Source organism: Pelobates fuscus, chromosome 2 (assembly GCF_036172605.1).
Source record: "Pelobates fuscus isolate aPelFus1 chromosome 2, aPelFus1.pri, whole genome shotgun sequence".
NCBI lineage: Eukaryota > Metazoa > Chordata > Amphibia > Anura > Pelobatidae > Pelobates > Pelobates fuscus.
This window is the reverse complement of record NC_086318.1, coordinates 407350223-407368917: the sequence shown is the minus strand read 5'-3', so window position 1 is coordinate 407368917 and position 18695 is coordinate 407350223. Positions and strand designations below refer to the sequence as shown.

Below are 18695 nucleotides of genomic sequence, written 5' to 3'. Positions count from 1 at the left end.
TCACACTACACACAAATGCACGCTTTTATTCAAACACAAATACAATATTCACACAAACATGCTCCCTACCAAAACATGCTTAAGTTCAAACACACAAACATTGTAGAGGGAAAGAGTTAGCAATATGGCCACGGCTACCAAGTATCAGCCATGATTGAATCAATACTTCTTTAAGGGAAACGTTTAGCGTCTCCATGCAGAGCATGAAGACACTGTACGTCAGTGCTGCACAGTGTGCAGCAATGACCCAGTAAGCACCTCTATTGGCCGTCTGAGTGACTGCCACTGGAGGTGTCCCTAGGCTGTAATATAAACACTGCCTTTCCTCTGAAAACACAGTGTTTACATTAAAAAGCCTGCAGGGACTGACTATACACTGCAGAACAACTACATTAAACTGTAATTTAATGGTGACTATAGTGTCCCTTTAATAAGGGTAATCGTGCCCAGCCTATTCGTGGGGTTTAGTTCACCTTTAAGAGTAACTGAGCACTTTCATGAGTAATTTAAAACATTGCTGTACTCCTATCAATTCCATTGCGCTTAAGACGTGTTTAACCTGTCCTGTGATCCCTTAAATATAACAATGGGTTACACTCTGCAGTCAGTAGATAGATGCCATAGGTATCATTGAGAAGAACAATTAGAGTGTGGCATGCATTTTCTTGATTATCTGGTTTTGTCAGACCACTGACTTGCTTGAGAGATGCAGAGGAATGCTTGGTAGCTTAGAAACCAAGTAAAACAGACATGGCGGCCGTGGGCTTTAGCCGAAAAGCAAGTGGGAAAAGGATCATTGAAAATGACAAGGTAAGTGACTGAAATAGAAACTTACTCAGTGTAACTCTGTCTATGCTATACGACTGGAGTCAGCATCCCCTTGACTGTGAAATGTTTAGTATTTCAGGGGGGACTTGCAGGCTATAAACAGATAGGATTAAACCAGGTTACTTGATTAATGTGAAACTTGCATTCAGAAATCTAATCTGGTCCCAACTGCAGTAGCTCAGATGCCGTGTTTCTAATTCTTGCTCTAGGAGCTGGCTCAGTCCGTCTGTCACTCGAAGGTAGCTCGGCGTAATGGGAGTTATGTGCCAATTGGCAATTCTGGTGCAAAGTTGTTAAATATGGAGCTGTCACCATGAAGGCGACTGGAAGGCTCACGATGACCTCAGAATTGCAGTTCCGCACTTTCCCCCATAAATACTCTAAATCCATGAATATGTATGTAGACTGGAGTAGCTATACTAGTCCAGTTCTTCAGATGTTAACAGGAATATTGGAGTACATCGTGAACATTTGTAATGGACTATCAATAGCTTTTAAAATGTTTTTTAAAACAATCTTTTGAAGGTTTCCTCTGCTTGTGAGACCAGGAGCAAACCTGATTTATATGATGGCCTTTAACATGCCTAACATAACACAGGTGGCATAGTTAATATAGCAATTGTGTTAAATTTACTTTTATAGTCATATACACAGTCGTATTGCAAATTAACTGCTAATGTTGTCTCTTCCATTAAACATGCGGGAGTGAAAGTGTTCAGAAACCTAAGGGGAGGTTCCTGAGATATAATTTGTGCTAAAATACATCTCACGGATAGATTTTCCGAGGGACAACAGCCCCATATTTATTTATTTATTTATATGTTTAATATCAAGCTAGTTCCTCCGTCACCCTGGTACTTGTAATGCCAAACTCCTGTCTGCTCCCAATGTCCCTAAATGTATGTAAATTGTAAGTGGTTGTAGATTCAAAGAATTGGGTGAAGGGATACTCTATAGCAAGGCACATAGGTAGTTATGGCCTTTAGAGTGGCCATGTGCAATATTTTATTGTTTGAAGGATAAATGATTCACAAATTAAAAGTACATTGATGAAATGTATTGGGTTTTTCCTTATGTGCTAGTTGTTTTATGTTGGTTAATAATTTTACCCAAATTGTGGACGTAGATAAAAGATGAAGATGTGAAAATGTCACCTGACAATGCTAAAACCAGAAACAAGGTATATTTTATTTTTATATTGTGATAAAATTAACACAAACAGACCAACCGAGAAAGAGATGACAGATGGATGGATGTCATATAAACCCCAAGCTCCATCCCTCAGTCAAACTGTGAGGTGTTACAAAGTGTGTAAATGTGGGCATGGAGTGTTTATTCGGAAAGTAGACATTCTATAGTTGTTTTTTAGCTAAATATCCCATCATTCCTAGTAGTGTAAGTGTAAAGAATAAATGTGGAACACATAGCACCAGCCTTAGAATTCTGAATACGTTTTCAGCTAATATTATGTATCTGTCAAACTGATCACATCTAGCCTTTAGCACAGTGGCTGTTGTGGGTAATTTTCCCATGATTCTCAGCAAACCAAATGGTAAGTGCCATAGATAACAAAGATAAAGGCAATGAGTTGTTGAGCAGCAATGTAGTCCACAACAGTTTGAGCCCTCAAGGATAGCCATTCGGCTGAGCGAGAACCTCAAATTACATGGTGCAAGGATATTGTTTTTTAACCCAACTTTATTAAAGGACCACTCTAGGCACCCAGACCACTAACCCATTTTTTCAGAAACATTGCAGTTTCAGAGAAACTGCTATGTTTATGAATGGGTTAAGCCTTCCCCCTATGTCCTCTAGTGGCTGTCTCATTGACAGCCGCTAGAGGCGCTTGCGTGCTTCTCACTGTGATTTTCACAGTGAGAGCACGCCAGCGTCCATAGGAAAGCATTATGAATGCTTTCCTATGTGACCGGCTGAATGCGCGCGCAGCTCTTGCCGCGCGTGCGCATTCAGCCGATGGGGAGGAGAAGAGGAGGATCGGAGGAGGAGAGCAGGAGGAGATCTCTCCGCCCAGCGCTGGAAAAAGGTAAGTTTTTACCCCTTTCCCCTTTCCAGAGCCGGGCGGGAGGGGGTCCCTGAGGGTGGGGGCACCCTCAGGGCACTCTAGTGCCAGGAAAACGAGTATGCTTTCCTGGCACTAGAGTGGTCCTTTAACACTGTAACGGTATGCGGTATAACCGTCCACGACATCCGTTGGTATCTTCAGGAAATCCACAGTCAGAATAGGAAGCAAGGCAATATTCCCAATCCTCCCAATAACCGGACGAAACACAGTTTGGGAGTCAACTAACTCGGTTTATTCACAAGCAGCGTATTTATACAGTTCCCCATGCAAGGGGTTTCCACACAGATCATCCAGGGGATTTCTCCCAACATGCATTGTGACTTTCCCAACAGGCATTGCGACACGAGAGGGATACTCCCACTAAAATGGACGATTAAGTGGATTATCCCCTCGTGTAGCAAAACCGACAATTGACTCTAAAATCCATAATTCACATAATATTCGGTACTTTGGAATAATCGAACGTTCGGTAGATAGCTGGGGTCGGAGCGCACACTTTGTGAGAATACCGCTCTGATCCCAGCTGAATTGACCGAACGCCACACATAATACATTTAAACATGAAAGTTGGTTTAAAAGTACCGAATAAGTACGGGACATATAATGTACCGAACGCGGAACTCCCGAACGCTCTGGAAACCCAGCGGGGCTCGGATCATCGAGTAGCCGTTTTCAAGTCCAGGCTCTCGACGACCGAACACCGCTGCAGAGACAAAGGATCCAAGATGGCCGACCGCCGCATGGTCGGTAGTGGATCGACGGCCACCTAGGAGAGCCCTTAATTACCGATTGCAACAATGTTGCAATCGGTTACTTGGTACCACACGACTTGGGAGTGTGTGGTCGACCTGGGGAGCCCGTATTCGTACGGCGAATGGCCAGGATAGCCGTGTTTTCGTCGTATGAATGCTGGTACGCTGGCAGCGTACGGCTGCCAGCGTGCGAACGGCCATAGCACAATACATACACATTTAACGGAACACATCATACAGTCAGCCTACGGACAACCTATACTGCATATAGTCCAGAAGTGGCTAGATTTGCCACAAACACTTACAATCTTTAATCATGGGGTAAATGGAGTATGTCTTAATGTAGTGGGGAGTTGTTGTTTTTTTTTTGTTGTTGTTGGTTTTTTTACTTTTCCAATTACTTCCTTTGTTTGTTTGGTTTTTTTTGTATTTTTTTTTACTGATTTTGGTTCTATTCTAAATTCAGCATTTTACAATGAAATATTACAGATGAAACTCATCTTTAGATGCTGACACAGAGAAAAGTTGAAATTAACACTAAGAATACCACCGCACGCAATTTCGTTTCTATACCGCTTGCAAATTACGCCTCCCACCGATGCACCCCTCCCCTACTTCACTAGGAACAGGAACTAGGACACACATTATCTGTGGAGCAATGGACCACAGTGTTTACACTCATACACAAAGCCTCAATAGCCACCAAATTCCAGGAAACTGGGTATAAAATGCTCTCGCACTGGTACAGGACACCTGAGAAACTATCCGTAATGACAGCCACCTGCGAACCAGAATGCTGGAGATGCGGGAGGGAACTGGGACCCCTCTTTCACATCTGGTGGGCATGCCCACTCATCAAACCCTTCTGGGAGGCGATCCACGCAGTGGTAGTGACCATAACGGATGCGAACCTACAACTCACACCTGAAACCTACCTGCTCCAACTAACCTCAATCCCCATAACCGGATTCAAAAGATCAGTGATACTGCATCTTCTAAACGCGGCACTTAGTCTTATTCCGGCACACTGGAAAAAACCCACGGCCCCAACGCTGAGAGAATGGCTGACCAGAGTGGAAGACATTAGACGCTTTGAGGAGCTAATCCTCTCGGCGGCGGGGCGCATACAGCGCTACCACGACACCTGGTACCACTGGCTCCGGTGGCTCGCCTCCCCTTTTTGCGAACGGAGAAAAGACACAACCCTCGGGAGCAGTCGGAGGGCAAAGAATGGCAACAAAACGCTGATGGAGGGTTCATCGGACCAGATGGCCCGGGACGAACACGCAGAAGCCGGGCCCGGGGACGGGGGGAGCTGGGACGCGGACCCGGGCATGAGCCCCCAGAGCCCACACTTCACCTCTCATACTCCACCCCGCCCGCCCTAACTCTCTGCCAACCCCCACCAGCACCACTCCACCCCACGCCCCCTACCTGATAATCCCAAACGCACATAACCCTCTGCCAGGGCAACAACACCAAGAAAGGGAGCCACATAGAACAACCAACACATACAACCGCCCTCCCCCGCCTTGATGGGGCCACCACAAGCCGTAATCCCAACTGTCCCCAGGGGACCCGACCAAGACACACGCCAAACACACACACACGACAGACCTCCAGTGGCAGATCCCCTACCACACACCATAGACCGACTTACGAACCGAGGACTTACGAACCCCCTCACACGCCAGACGAACACGGCTGGAGTAATATCTTGACCCACATCTCCCTGCTGCCCACGAGCCCCCAGCCCCCCTTCTCTAATGATCAGGTCCTGAGTTTCAGATTCGGAACCCCAGGGCGATACACACCCCACTATATACGGGCATCGCTCATCGTAGCATGCTCCTACCACAAACAGTAACCACACTAGCACCCGCTTCAATGTAGTGTATATTTTAAGCACACACAGTTAATTGAGAGACTTGCTTTACATGTACTGTATACATACTGTGTCGTAGAATACTGTGATAAGCCTAAAATGTGCAATGTTCTCTACTGTCACATACATGTTTATACGTACTGTTCAACATATGATATGCTTCCCATTTCCGTTTTCTTACAATGGACACACTACGCCTGAATAACCTATTGAAAAATGTGCAGGACTGAACTATGCCATACTGATACCCTTGTTGAAACACTGATACTCCTATGCACTATGATGGCTTTGAATGCATAATTGTTAATTCTTTGCACAAACAAAATAAAGAATAATAATAAAAAAAAAAGAAATTAACAGAAGAAAGGAATTTTGAACCATAGAAAAACGTATTGCAGCTGTAATTTGAGGGCAACATAGCTGACCTGTAAAATTTCTCAAAATCAGCTATTTTTCAACCTTTGATTAAAAACTAAACATCTGGTTAAATTTAGAAGTCCTTTTACAATCTCCCATTAATTCCTTATTTTTTGAAAAACCCAGCTATTACAATTAAAATTATTTTCTATTCTTTCTTAGAAGGAAAGTTATTTTCCAGATTAAAACTGAATTTATGCCCATTGCAATGCAATCTACTATTTGTAGGATAGATGCAATGGCTGGAGATCATGGATATATCAGTATAAAGCAGATATAAGGTTACTGATCACTTATAACAGGCTACATGGAGTTATTAAACAAAGTACAATTTGGGGTTCTGTGTTCTTCCAGAATGATGAAAAGAGAAAGCAATTGCCTGAAAGAGGATCGTGGTGGATAACTATGTTAAAGGTACATGTTTCTTTTAGTTTAGCTGTTATTTTTACTGCATGCGCTGCATTACTAACTAATAGCTGGCTAGAATGTAGATATTCAGGATGGAATGCTATACTTATCTCGCAGCATTTGTAAGCTGTAGGCTCCAAAGGCCTTGCACCTCTACCGTCAAGTACCTGCCCCCAAGATATAGGGGGGGTAGTATTAGGCTGTAAGTTTTTATGACAACTACATTTTGATTGTTTTATTCGCTTTATGGTCCCTGAGGAAGTTTTCTGTGAGGATGAAATGCGTTGGACCTTTTGCATTTTATTACATATTTTATTGTCTGTAAATTCATCCCTGACATTTTTTATTGGTTTGGCGACAAGAAAGGTTTAGAAGTCTTCCACCCTCCCCTCCCCACCCCCCCTGACATTGTGGAAGGCACTTTAAGGCGTGTTTTATCCATCTCATCCGTGAATGCAACCTTTATAGTACTGTTCTACATAGTCACTATGTCTATGCGTTCTAATTCTTTTACAGATACACAGCTGTATCCCTTTCTTTCCATATATTACCTGCCCCATATTATTATGCATTGCAAACATCCACTCGATGCACTGTAGCCAGGTCTATGTCATCAGTAAATGGCTTCATCACTAAGGCAGATGTGCCTTATCAGGAAACTGGACCAAGATCACATTTTTAATAAGGTGGGCTAGGCCACATTTTAGAGATGTCATGGGAGGCAATTAGGTGTATCTCACGAAGAGCCCTAGATTATAAATTCTGCCCATTTGTGCCCATGCCCTGTGTGCTCTGTCTATATTCCATCACTAGCAAAGCCTTTTATTTATTATATTATATTTACATTTTTTAACATGATAGAATTCCTTGTGGGCTTCATGCCAAGAGGCTCCCATAATGTTATGCCAACTCTGAAATCTAGGAGATCTGACATGAATGTGCATTCTCTTTGAAAAGTGTGCCTCTGTCTTACCAGGAAACCCCTCCTCCAGGCATATATGAAATTCGTGATTTTCTCCAAGACGCACAACTAAATCCTGTGCAGAAATCATATAATTTTAAAGGAGAGGGTAGAAAAAAGAAGATGAACACAGGCCCAGCTGGAGAGATGTTGCTACCTGGCTGTTACAATTTTCCTGATTTGGTTTATTTGACAGCAAAACTCCCACAGACTTATTCCTTCAAGAATACCTCAAGACGAGGTACACTAATTGCTGTGAAAGATAAGGTACAGTAGACTTTTTTCGTTATTATAATAAAGTATTTATAGTGTGCTAACCTCTGCCAAGGGCACTCAAACTACTCCGCAAACGGTGTCAGAATTGACTAAATCGCCAGGTGATAAATATGTCTTAACATTAAATCATATGCATGAACTAAGTGAGGCATTTTATAAACTTCAGAAGGATGAAACAATTACATGTCCCTGCTGGTACTAGAAAATTCAACTCTAAAGTTGCGAATAGGTATAGGCAGGAATTGACCCTCCACCCCATATTTTAATGCATTATATAGATAATTAGCTAAAACATATAAGCAAAAGAAGTAAACAATTTGCCTTCAAAATTCATAAAAGCAGCTGCACTTACAGAGGCAGACATGTACAGATTCCACCAATTAGGAGTCGCATTCTGATCTATAGGGATTTTACAATCCCATCAACTTCTGTCCAGCAGATTTAGAGGGACACTCCATTGCCCAAATAGAAAATAAATAAGAATCACTGTTTTGCAGATATATCCTAAATAAAAACTTGCATGCATTTTAATTATGCATTTTTTTTCATTTGAAGAGATCTAAAAACAGCTTCCAAAACCCTCAGATCTCATGTCTGAAGCCTTTGCAAGCCCTCCCCTTTTAGCCCCGACAGACTTTCTGTGGCTGTCCAATCACAGACTTCCCAATGCAACTCAATGAGAAGTCTTTGCAAGGCAGGTGCTCTCGGCAATTAGCCCATTGAGCAAACCAATCCAGGAAGTAACAGGACCTGTTGTCTGATTGACAGCCAGGGGGGTGTAACCAGATACATTTTTTTTAAAAGTGTAAATTTCTATTGAAATCTGCCCTTTTTGTTAAATGAAAATAGTAGGACAGACTCTTTACACATTTTCAGCAAGATAGAGTGCTTTAACCACTTAAGGACCAAACTTCTGGAATAAAAGGGAATCATGACATGTCACACATGTCGTGTCCTTAAGGGGTTAAAGGTCTGAAGTGTTCCTTTAATGAGATACATAGTTTACCCCCCAGCCTCACTTCCGTTTATCCTATGTGATAAGTGGAACTACTCTACTAGCTGATACCAGCCAGGCCATAACTGCTATCAGGTTATACACAGCCCAATTCATAGTTCACGGGTAACTGAGATCACATCATGTATATCATTTTGATTGTTACCTTAATTAAACTTGATACAAATAATTTTTATTGCTGCTTCCCAGTATATCCATAGCTGGAACTTTAAAAAAAATAAGGCAACGTAAAAGGATACATATTGCTGGAAAGTGTCTTCAGGAAAAATGATGCCAAGATTCTAGAGATATAAATTAATAAGTCTTCAGTCGTGTGGTCTATTACGAAGTCTCCAGACCCCCTAAGTGGTGGTAATTTCCCATAACATACAGATCGCAGTTACATTTATAGAAGTGTATAGTAATATGTGCTCAGGTTTTGTAATCTGTGAGTAATTAGAGCATTGTGGTGTAGAATGCCTCATTGCTAGAGGTGGACAGCTGGTATACCTGGCACTGTGCTGCATCACCAATCTCTTTGACAGGTGCTCTAGGTTTATGTGGCAGTGATGTCCCCACTCAGCTAGTCTGCACTGAATGATATCAATTAGGTAATGAAATAAAATACAAACTCAATGCTTAGTTTATTTTTAGCCGGCCGGGCACATCATATAAAAAATGTCTATGCTACACGAGTATTTGCCATAGTGCACTTAGTCCGTATGATTACAACTTCCATATATTGACTGGAGACTTCTATGCACTAGAAAAAGAAATGTTTAAATATATACCGTAGACAGGGGCGGACTGAGAACCCTCAGGGCCCCCGGGCAAAATAAATCAAGGGCCCCCTTACAGGCCCCACCCATACTCCGCAGCAAGCGCCACCCATGTCCCGCCTCCATGCACCGCCTCCAGCCACACCCTACACAATCTTTAGACACGAGGAACAAAAGTGCAATAATCCCTTCGAGGCCCCAGTAGAGACTACAATTGAGGGCTAATGGGCCATGGAGGGGGGTCTTTCTAGCAGAGGCTATCTCAGTGTCCTTTAGAGAGTGTGTTAGAAAGAATCTCCTCCAGGCCCTATTAGAGACTACAATGGAGTCTAATAGGCTTGGAAGGGGGTCTTTCTAAAAGAGGCCATCTCAGTGTCCCTGCTGGAAACAGTCGCCTCCAGGCCCCTGTAGAGACTACAATTGAGGGCTAATGGACCATGGAGGGGGGGAGCATTCTAGCAGAGGCTATCTCAGTGTCCTTTAGAGAGTGTGTTAGAAAGAATTTCCTCCAGGTCCCATTAGAGACTACAATGGAGTCCAATGGGGCCTGGAGGGGGGTCTCTCCAACACTCTGGTTCCTATTCACAATATAGCAACACAACATAGCTCGCTGATACCTAGGCCAAGTTGGCTACTCTTACCTTAATTACTGTTGCTGGCTGGCAGTCTGTGGGCTTGCTGGAAGGCTGTGGGCTTACTGGCTACTGCCGGCAGGCTGAGGGCTTGCTGGCTGCGGCTGGCAGGCTGTTGGCTTGCTGGCTGGCAGGCTGTGGGCTTGCTGGCTGGCAGGCTGTGGGCTTGCTGGCTGGCAGGCTGCACCTGGCAGGCTGTGTGCCTACTGGCTTTGGCTGGCAGGCTGTGTTGTTGCTGGCTGTAGGCCTGTGGCTTGCTGGCAGGCTGTGGGCTTGCTATAGGCAGGCTGGCTGGCAGCCTGTAGTGGCCGGCTGCTGGCCTGTGGCCGGCTGCTGGCCTGTGGCCGGCTTCTGGCCTTTGGGCCGGCTGGCTTGTGGTTGCCGGCTGGCTTGCGGTGGCCGGCTGGCTTGCGGTGGCCGGCTGGTGGCCTGTGGTGGCCGGCTGCTGGCCTGTGGCCGGCTGCTGGCCTGTGGCCGGCTGCTGGCCTGTGGCCGGCTGCTGGCCTGTGGCCGGCTGCTGGCCTTTGGGCCGGCTGGCTTGTGGTGGCCGGCTGGCTTGTGGTGGCCAGCTGCCTTGTGGTGGCCGGCTGGTGGCCTGTGGTGGCCGGCTGGTGGCCTGTGGTGGCCAGCTGCTGGGTTGTGGCTGGCTGCTGTGGCCGACCTGTCGCCAGCTGCTGGCCTGTCGGCGGCTGGGTAGTTGGCCTGGGGCCTGTGGCTGGCTGGCTAGTTGGCCTGGGGCCTGTGGCTGGCTGGCCTGGGGCCTGTGGCTGGCTGGCCTGGGGCCTGTGGCTGGCTGGCCGGCTAGTTGGCCTGGGGTCTGGCTGGCCTGGGGCCTGCTGGCTGGCCTGGGGCCTGTGGCTTGCTGGCTGGCCTGGGGCCTGTGGCTTGCTGGCTGGGGCCTGGGGCTTGCTGGCTGGGGCCTGGGGCTTGCTGGCTGGGGCCTGGGGCTTGCTGGCTGGGGCCTGGGGCCCTGTGGCTTGCTGGCTGGGGCCTGGGGCCCTGTGGCTTGCTGGCTGGGGCCTGGGGCCCTGGGGCCTGCTGGCTGGGGCCTGGGGCCTGCTGGCTGGGGCCTGGGGCCTGCTGGCTGGGGCCTGGGGCCTGCTGGCTGGGGCCTGGGGTCTGCTGGCTGGGGCCTGTGGCTTGCTGGCTGGCCTGGGGCCTGTGGCTTGCTGGCTGGCCTGGGGCCTGTGGCTGGGGCCCTGTGGCTGGCTGGCCTGGGGCCCTGTGGCTGGGGCCCTGTGGCTGGGGCCCTGGGGCCCTGTGGCTGGCCGGGGGCCCTGTGGCTGGCCGGGGGCCCTGTGGGTCTGTGGCTGGCCGGGGGGTCTGTGGCTGGCCGGGGGGTTTGTGGCTGGCCGGGGGGTTTGTGGCTGGCCGGGGGGTCTGTGGCTGGCCGGGGGGTCTGTGGCTTACCTGGCTAGTTGCTGGGCCTGGGATGTGAAGATGGCCGACCCATGTGGATTCCAGTCCCGTGCAGGCGGCGCCCGTCGACGTCATCGCGTCACGTAGTGATGTCGACGCGCCTCCGCGCACAGGACCCGGCCCCTCCTCCTCCTCCTCCTCCTGATACAGCAGTAAGTGGATATTACAGCGCCGGGCCCGGGCCCCGGCCCCGATCTCCCCGATCTCCACACTGAAATTACTTTGCAGCCATGCACATTATGTGCACGGCTGCGGCGGGCCCCCCTCCCGGCCGGGCCCTCGGACCACGTCCGAAGTGCCCGACCGGTCAGTCCGCCCCTGACCGTAGATTGAGACTTCTTTGCTATTGTGTGTCATCTGTACAGAGAAAGGTTAGAGCATCCAACTAGCCGTACCCCTACTTGGGAAATCACAGGGGCAAGAAACATGCTTCTATAATAATCATTCATTACAAGCACTAATTAATGATGGTAATAAGTATTACAGGTATTAGTTCTCTGCTTGTTGTTTATTCATACTAATTAATAATAAATTGGGCTACTTCAGCTTAATTAATGCAGCTTACTTTAATTCCCATTCTAGGTGATATGATTTTCAAAGTGCTGTACCCTGTTATCAGAGTTTGCATCTTCACAGTCTTCACAGTCTTTAATTTAATAATATATACTTATTGCATAATTTGCCACTTGCCTGCTGGATCATTTTCGACACATCTGTTTCTTCTGTCAAATCTACAGCTTACTTTAAAGGGACACTATAGTCACCAAAACAATTTTAGCTTAATGAAGTAGTTAAGGTGTATAGATCATGCCCCTGCAGTCTCACTACTCAATTGTCTGCTATTTAGGAGTTAGATCACTTTGTTTATGCATCCCTAGGCACACCTTCCTGCATGTGATTCACACAGCCTTCCTAAACACTTCCTGCAAAGAGTCATCTAATGTTTATACTTCCTTTATTGCAAATGCTGTTTAATTTAGAATGTATTATCTCTTGCTCTGTTAATAGCTTGACAGACACTGGAGGAGCCTCCTGTGTGTGTGTTTAAAGTTCAAATGACAGAGCAAGAGATAAAAAAATATTTTAAAAAAACGTTACATCTTATTGAAAATAAAACCATTTTGTTTTCATGTAGGCTGTGTAAGTCACAGCCAGGGGAGGTGTTCCTAGGCCTGCATAAACATAAACAAAAGTGATATAACTTCTAAATGACAGAGAATTGAGCAGTAAAACTTCAGAGGCATGATCTATACAAAAAAACTACTTAATTAAGCTAAAGTTCGTTGGTGACTATAGTGTCCTTTAAATTAAGGGACACTTAAGATCAAGACCAAGATCAAAATCAGGACAGTCTCGCCAGATCCAGGACTGTTGAGGGGGCATGTGTGTATCATTATAATAGTATGTGTGTGTTTGTGATTGTTTGGGTGTATTGTTGGGGTCAGTTTGTGTGTGTGTGTTTGATTGTAGACTTTCATCTATGTAATGGGTCAGTGTTTGTGCTTGTTGGGGTGTATTTGTGTAAAGGGTCAGTGTGTGATTGTAGAGATTTTTTTGTTTAAATGATTAGTGTGTGTGATTGTAGATGTGTATTTGTGTAAAGAGTCAGTGTGTGTGTTTCATTCTAGGGGTGTATTTGTATAAAGAGTCAGTGTGTGTGTTTGATTGTGGAGGTGTATTTGTTAAAGGGTCTGTGTGATTGTCAGAGATGTCTTTGTGCGAACTGTTAGTAGTGCACGAAGGGTTGGATTTGTGCATAGTGTCAATCTGTGTGATTGCAGTTTGTATTGTGTGTACCAGCTTTCTCTGTTTCTTATTATATTAGGTGCATCTCCTTCATGTCAGCGCCCACACTTCCCTGTCATCATCTCTAGTCTCTATCCATGCTATCGCTAATGATAGAAAGGAAGAAGGTGACGTGATACATTCACAGACACGAATGTGGGATCTGACCTGTCTCTTCCTTCCTGCTCTCTACAACATATAATGATGTAGCAACAATCAAGAAATTGTATTTCCATGAAAACCATTATCTAATCTGAACTAAAAAAACCTTCCAGCTCATAGTGACATTTTTAAGTCAGAGAAGAACAGTTTGTATAATGTCTCATTCATAAAATATTAATTCTTAACTGTTTCTGTATTGTCATGAAGACACCTATAGCAATGCAAATTTTTAAAATCCTTAGTGGAAGCAACAAAAACATGTATTGTATTGTATAACAAAAGAAACACAATATAATATCTCTGACTTCTTTTGTCTAGGACTGCAAGTTTAATGATTTTTAATTTAAGACAAACTGTGAAGTCTTTCTATATAGTGAAACACAGTGTTGCTATACAGTGATATTTGTACTTTGATCCCGCAGGCTAGTTACCCCTTTCCCTCCGCCCCCAGCACACGCGACTCAGGAAGTTAATTCTGTGCAAATATTACTTCTGTCTTCGGAGAATTACAGGGTTTAGGGTTTTAAGGTTTAAACAGGGGAGGGGAGACAAAGTTATGCCAATAGGCATTATAACTAAAAAAATGAATAGTGAAAATGGTTTTATATATATATATAATGCTTCAATGCTTCCTTGAAGATTCAACATTTATTTTAACTGCTTGCAGGATATCAACACCACACCGTGCCAATATCATGTTGACAGTCCACCTGTTGAAATTCTTCCATGCAAGTAAGTACACAAATTACTAAAATTAACTATGCAGCAGAACTAATCAGAATTAGACTGGGGGTAGGGGAAGAAGCATGTACACAAAAAGTAATTCTTACCAAAGTGTTTGTTGATTCAATATTATAAACACACACTGTTTGCAATATCACAAATCAATGGATTAACAATGCCGCAATTACCAGAGTTTTATCTCCAAGAGCTTATTTTTTCAACATTTGTACTGTATGTATAATTGTCATGAACTAGAGAGGATCCTCAGCAAGATATAGGTCGGCAATCTAAAAAAAGGCACCATAAGAAATATAGGTTTATTACAGACCTTAGAGTGGCCGGGCTTATCACTTAGAAATAGGATGTATTAGTACTAATAAACCATAAAACTTAAATCCGAATCGAAAAATTCCTGGTGAAAACATAGCCAGAACAGCTAAACCAGATTTTAGAGACAAGACTAGTCAGGCTAAAAAACAAAAAAGAGCCAAAAGGAAACACCATGAAATAGTGCTGGTGCAAAGGAAGCAGGAGATTAAATAGCACTAGGCACTAATGACATCATCAGCTAGCATCAGTTGGAACATGTACTTTGTATGAATATTGATACTGATAAAGAAAAATATTGATATAGAAAAAATCAATAAGACACCAATCTCACAGCTTAGATCGATCTAGAAATTAACAGGATCAGAGCGACACAAGTGAAGGCAAGTAGCGACAAACGTGCGTCCAGATGATCGCAAGTGCGCTAAAATTGATGCTGGAGTGTTAGATTCAGTAGGTGACCTTTTAATAATAGAACGGAGCTCCCATAAAATTCTATATGAGAGAATTGAAAGTAAGAGTATTGATAGAGGACAGGCAAAGATAACGAGAAGATTGGAAGAACCAAGATTGGCTGTGCCAACTAATTAGAGATAATCATTTTGAGTACAGTTTACAGTTGAGAGCTTTCCAGTTGAGTACTGCTATTTTAAATTGAAGTTGAATTTATTGGAAAAGAAGGAAGTGAAAGCTAAGGAGGTGTGAAATTGTGTTTGAGATGTATGATGAGAATTTGGATAGTGCGGTTTCATAGAGACAAGAAGAAACAGGAGGCCCACAATGTCAAAATCATAGTAGAAGGTTATGATCCTTGCATTTTGTAGGAATTAAACAATTGGTCACTTTGATTTGAGCAGTTTCAGTAGAGTAACAAGAGGGAATGTCAGACTAAACAAGGTAAAGCAATTGAATCTATACTGTAGCTAACCAGGTATATACAAAACATTCAAGAAGTGTAGAGACAAAAGTTAATAAAAAGTTTGAAGTTGGATTGGAAGATATGTTTCTTACAGAGAGAGACTGGAAATATATGTTAATGAATGTGGACGAGATTGAGCAAGGTGTGAAAGGATAGGAAACAGATAAAAAAACAAGCTTTGAGTAGATGTTAACACGGAGTTTAAGGTAGACTCACTATAAAAAAAAAAATATATATATATATATACAGGGTTATTTTCTAAATTTTGAGCTGTAGTAAATTGAAATCCAAGTGACAGAGTTTAGGCAAATATAACTAATTTGGAGAAAATCAGTTGATTTGCAGAAATTCTCCATCTTGGATATAGTGATTATAGTCAAATTTTGGCCAGAAATAATGTTATCTAGACTTCAATTTGCTACAATTTGGATTTCAGTGAATAACATTTTCTGTTTTATATTTACCCCTAAAAACTGTGAAATATTACTTCTAAAACAAAACACATTTTATTATAAAACTGTTGCGTTAAAACAGTATTTCCTCCCTTTTATGTTGTAGATAGATTAGATAGATAGATAGATAGACGGACAGAAAGACAGACAGATTAGATAGATAAGGAAAAAACTGTATTTCCCAAGATGTATGTTTTTCCAATTCTATTTTCTAAAGCTTATACGGATTGTTGTATTGTTATTACATTGTTGCTAGATAGACCTCAAGAGAGCGGGACATATATTGCTGTCAGACTTGGCCAATAACATTGAATATGTGTGAGAGCATACAATAGGTTTTTACGAGGACATAATACAGACAATTTAGGATAATGGACTACAGGTGTGAACCTTTACAGGGAATATGATGAAAACCTAATGTTGCCAACTTATAACATTATATATTATGCAATGCTGAGAATTTACAATGTGATATGTCATTATTTATTAATAGCAACATCATCTCTGTGCTTTTGTCCCCCAGGCATTCTATGTTTCGTTCTGCTGTTAGGAGGTTTCCAACAATCTACTTTAGTCCTGTAAGTTACATAGTATAAAGGATAATTCATTGGATGTCACCAACATTGTACCTGATTTGATAAGAAAATACTCTTCAATATCATAGTAGGTTTCTGTTTTCCCTGGGGGAATGGGAGAGGGAGAGAGACTGGTCAGACTGATGGGGAAATGATAAAGCACACGCAAAGCAGGGTATTGCCTTGCTGCACAGGGATTTAGATAGGTTGGGGAACTGGGCACTAAAATGGCAGATGAAATTTAATGTAGAGAAATGCAAGGTTATGCACTTCGGGGTCAAGAATGCACAAGCAATTTACACCCTAAATGGTAGTGAATTAGGGATAACCACACACGAAAAGGATTTGGGAATTGTTATAGACAACAAATTAGGCAGCAATATGCAATGTCAATCTGCCGTTGCTAAGGCCAGTAAGGTTTTGTCGTGTATAAATAGGGGCATAAATTCTCAGGATGAAAATATAATTTTGCCTCTCTATAAATCGCTGGTAAGACCACACCTTGAATATTCTGTGCAATTTTGGGCACCTGTTCTAAAGAAGGATATCATGGCACTAGAAAAAGTGCAGAGACGAGCTACAAAATTGATAAAAGGAATGGAGCATGTTAGTTACGAAGAAAGGTTAAAAAATGTAAATCTGTTTAGTTTGGAAAAACGGCGCCTTAGAGGGGATATGATAACATTATACAAATATATTCGGGGCCAGTACAAACCATTATCTGGAAATCTATTCATAAACAGGGCTATACATAGCACAAAGTCACACATTTAGGCTGGAAGAAAGGAGGATTCATCTAAGGCAAAGAAAAGGTTTTTATACAGTAAGAGCAATAAGGATGTGGAATTCTCTGAAGAGGTGGTTTTATCAGAGTCTATACAGATGTTTAAACTGCAATTGGATAAATACTTGCAAAAAAAAAATAATCACATACAGGGATATAATTTCTAATTAGTGGGGGTAATAGCTGCTTGATCCAAGGAGATTTAGGGTCAAGAAGGAGTTTTTTCCTAGTTTGTTGCAAAATTGGAAGCGCTTCAGACTTGTTTTTTTTTGCCTTCTTTTGGATCAACAGAAAAAACATATGTGAGGAAGGCTGAACTTGATGGACACAAGTCTCTTTTTAGCTATGTAACTATGTAACTATGTAACAAATACTGATCTTGTACACATACAGGATTAACAGACACACATAATGAAAGTTTTCCTCTCTTGTCATTGTAAGGAAGAGTAATTTGCATCACATGAAGTCCTTTTTTATGTCCACATGTTTCCTGTTTGTGTGTGTACGTATAAATTCTAGACTTTTGGCCCTCCATTTTTACTTCAATGCTCAATTCGGTCTTCCACACCAAATGAGCTTGACACCCCTGTTCTAGGTGTTGTTGACATTTATTAATATCTTTTAGAAAAGGTTTGAATAATGCATTGAGATAGTGGATTGTTTTTCCTTGCACAGTTCAGATTACTCCCTCTGGAAACGACAGCATCGTAGCCATGGTTCCTTTTCCATTGTCTGCTCTTTGCATACTGCTAGTATCTGTAGACCGATTCTTACACTCAGTTTGGTAACAATGAAATACAATATATAGCACATATCTCCTAACACACTAATTTTTTTCTACTGCTATGAAAAGTAAAAAATGAACAATACAGAGATGGAGTTTTCAAAAACCAAATATTAGCCTTGTTACATCAAGTTTCCTTAAATTAACCGTTAAATAAAATAAAATAAAGAAAAGCAAAACAACTGAATATATTATAGAATTCAGTAAAATGTTATTTTTTGGTTTGTTTGGTTTGTTGATGACGTGACCACATTCTTTGCAACTGAGCTAATAGCCGTCTTAATGATTGTTGTTTGACTATTGTTAATACAATGAATACCAATTAATTAAAAGTGCTATGTGCTTTCTTTCATCATCCATTAGGGCAATTTAATAATTTATATCTACTATTGTTTTCCCTTGAGTATGCTTCTGGCCATGGTGCACGGAGCAAGGGACACATGGGTGGTCTGATCTCCCCTAGATAATTATTTGGAGGGGATTCAGAGAGAAATATCATCTGATTCCTAGCCGATTTGCACACACAAAAACACACACTTGGCCAGGAACTTAAATGTGGAGAGCGGTTCCCGCCAGACCCCAGGTAAGGAGTCAAACCATTCTAAAACGGTTTGACTTCTTACAATGGGGAGAGTGGTGGGAAGATAACACCAGGGCACTCCTGGCACCATAACCACTTTAGTGATTTATAATAGTTTTTGAGGTTGGAGAGTTACTTTAACAAAGATCAGAGACATGCGGCCTTACTAC

General features: G+C 42.9%; 1 protein-coding gene across 2 annotated transcripts in view; it reads left to right on the top strand.

The window, feature by feature from the left end:
• The first annotated feature begins 745 nt into the window (after positions 1-745).
• Positions 746-18695, top strand: part of STPG4 (sperm-tail PG-rich repeat containing 4) — a 42053-nt gene continuing 24103 nt past the window's right edge. Inside the window, exons 1-6 of one of the 2 annotated variants that reach the window (XM_063441473.1) lie at positions 749-810; positions 1955-2008; positions 6320-6379; positions 7350-7601; positions 14049-14113; positions 16326-16380. In XM_063441473.1, coding sequence (XP_063297543.1) covers positions 751-810; positions 1955-2008; positions 6320-6379; positions 7350-7601; positions 14049-14113; positions 16326-16380 — 546 coding nt within the window. In that variant the 5' untranslated portion in view covers positions 749-750. Of the gene's footprint in view, positions 811-1954; positions 2009-6319; positions 6380-7349; positions 7602-14048; positions 14114-16325; positions 16381-18695 lie in introns of both variants that reach the window. The other variant, XM_063441474.1, reaches the window with a different exon arrangement.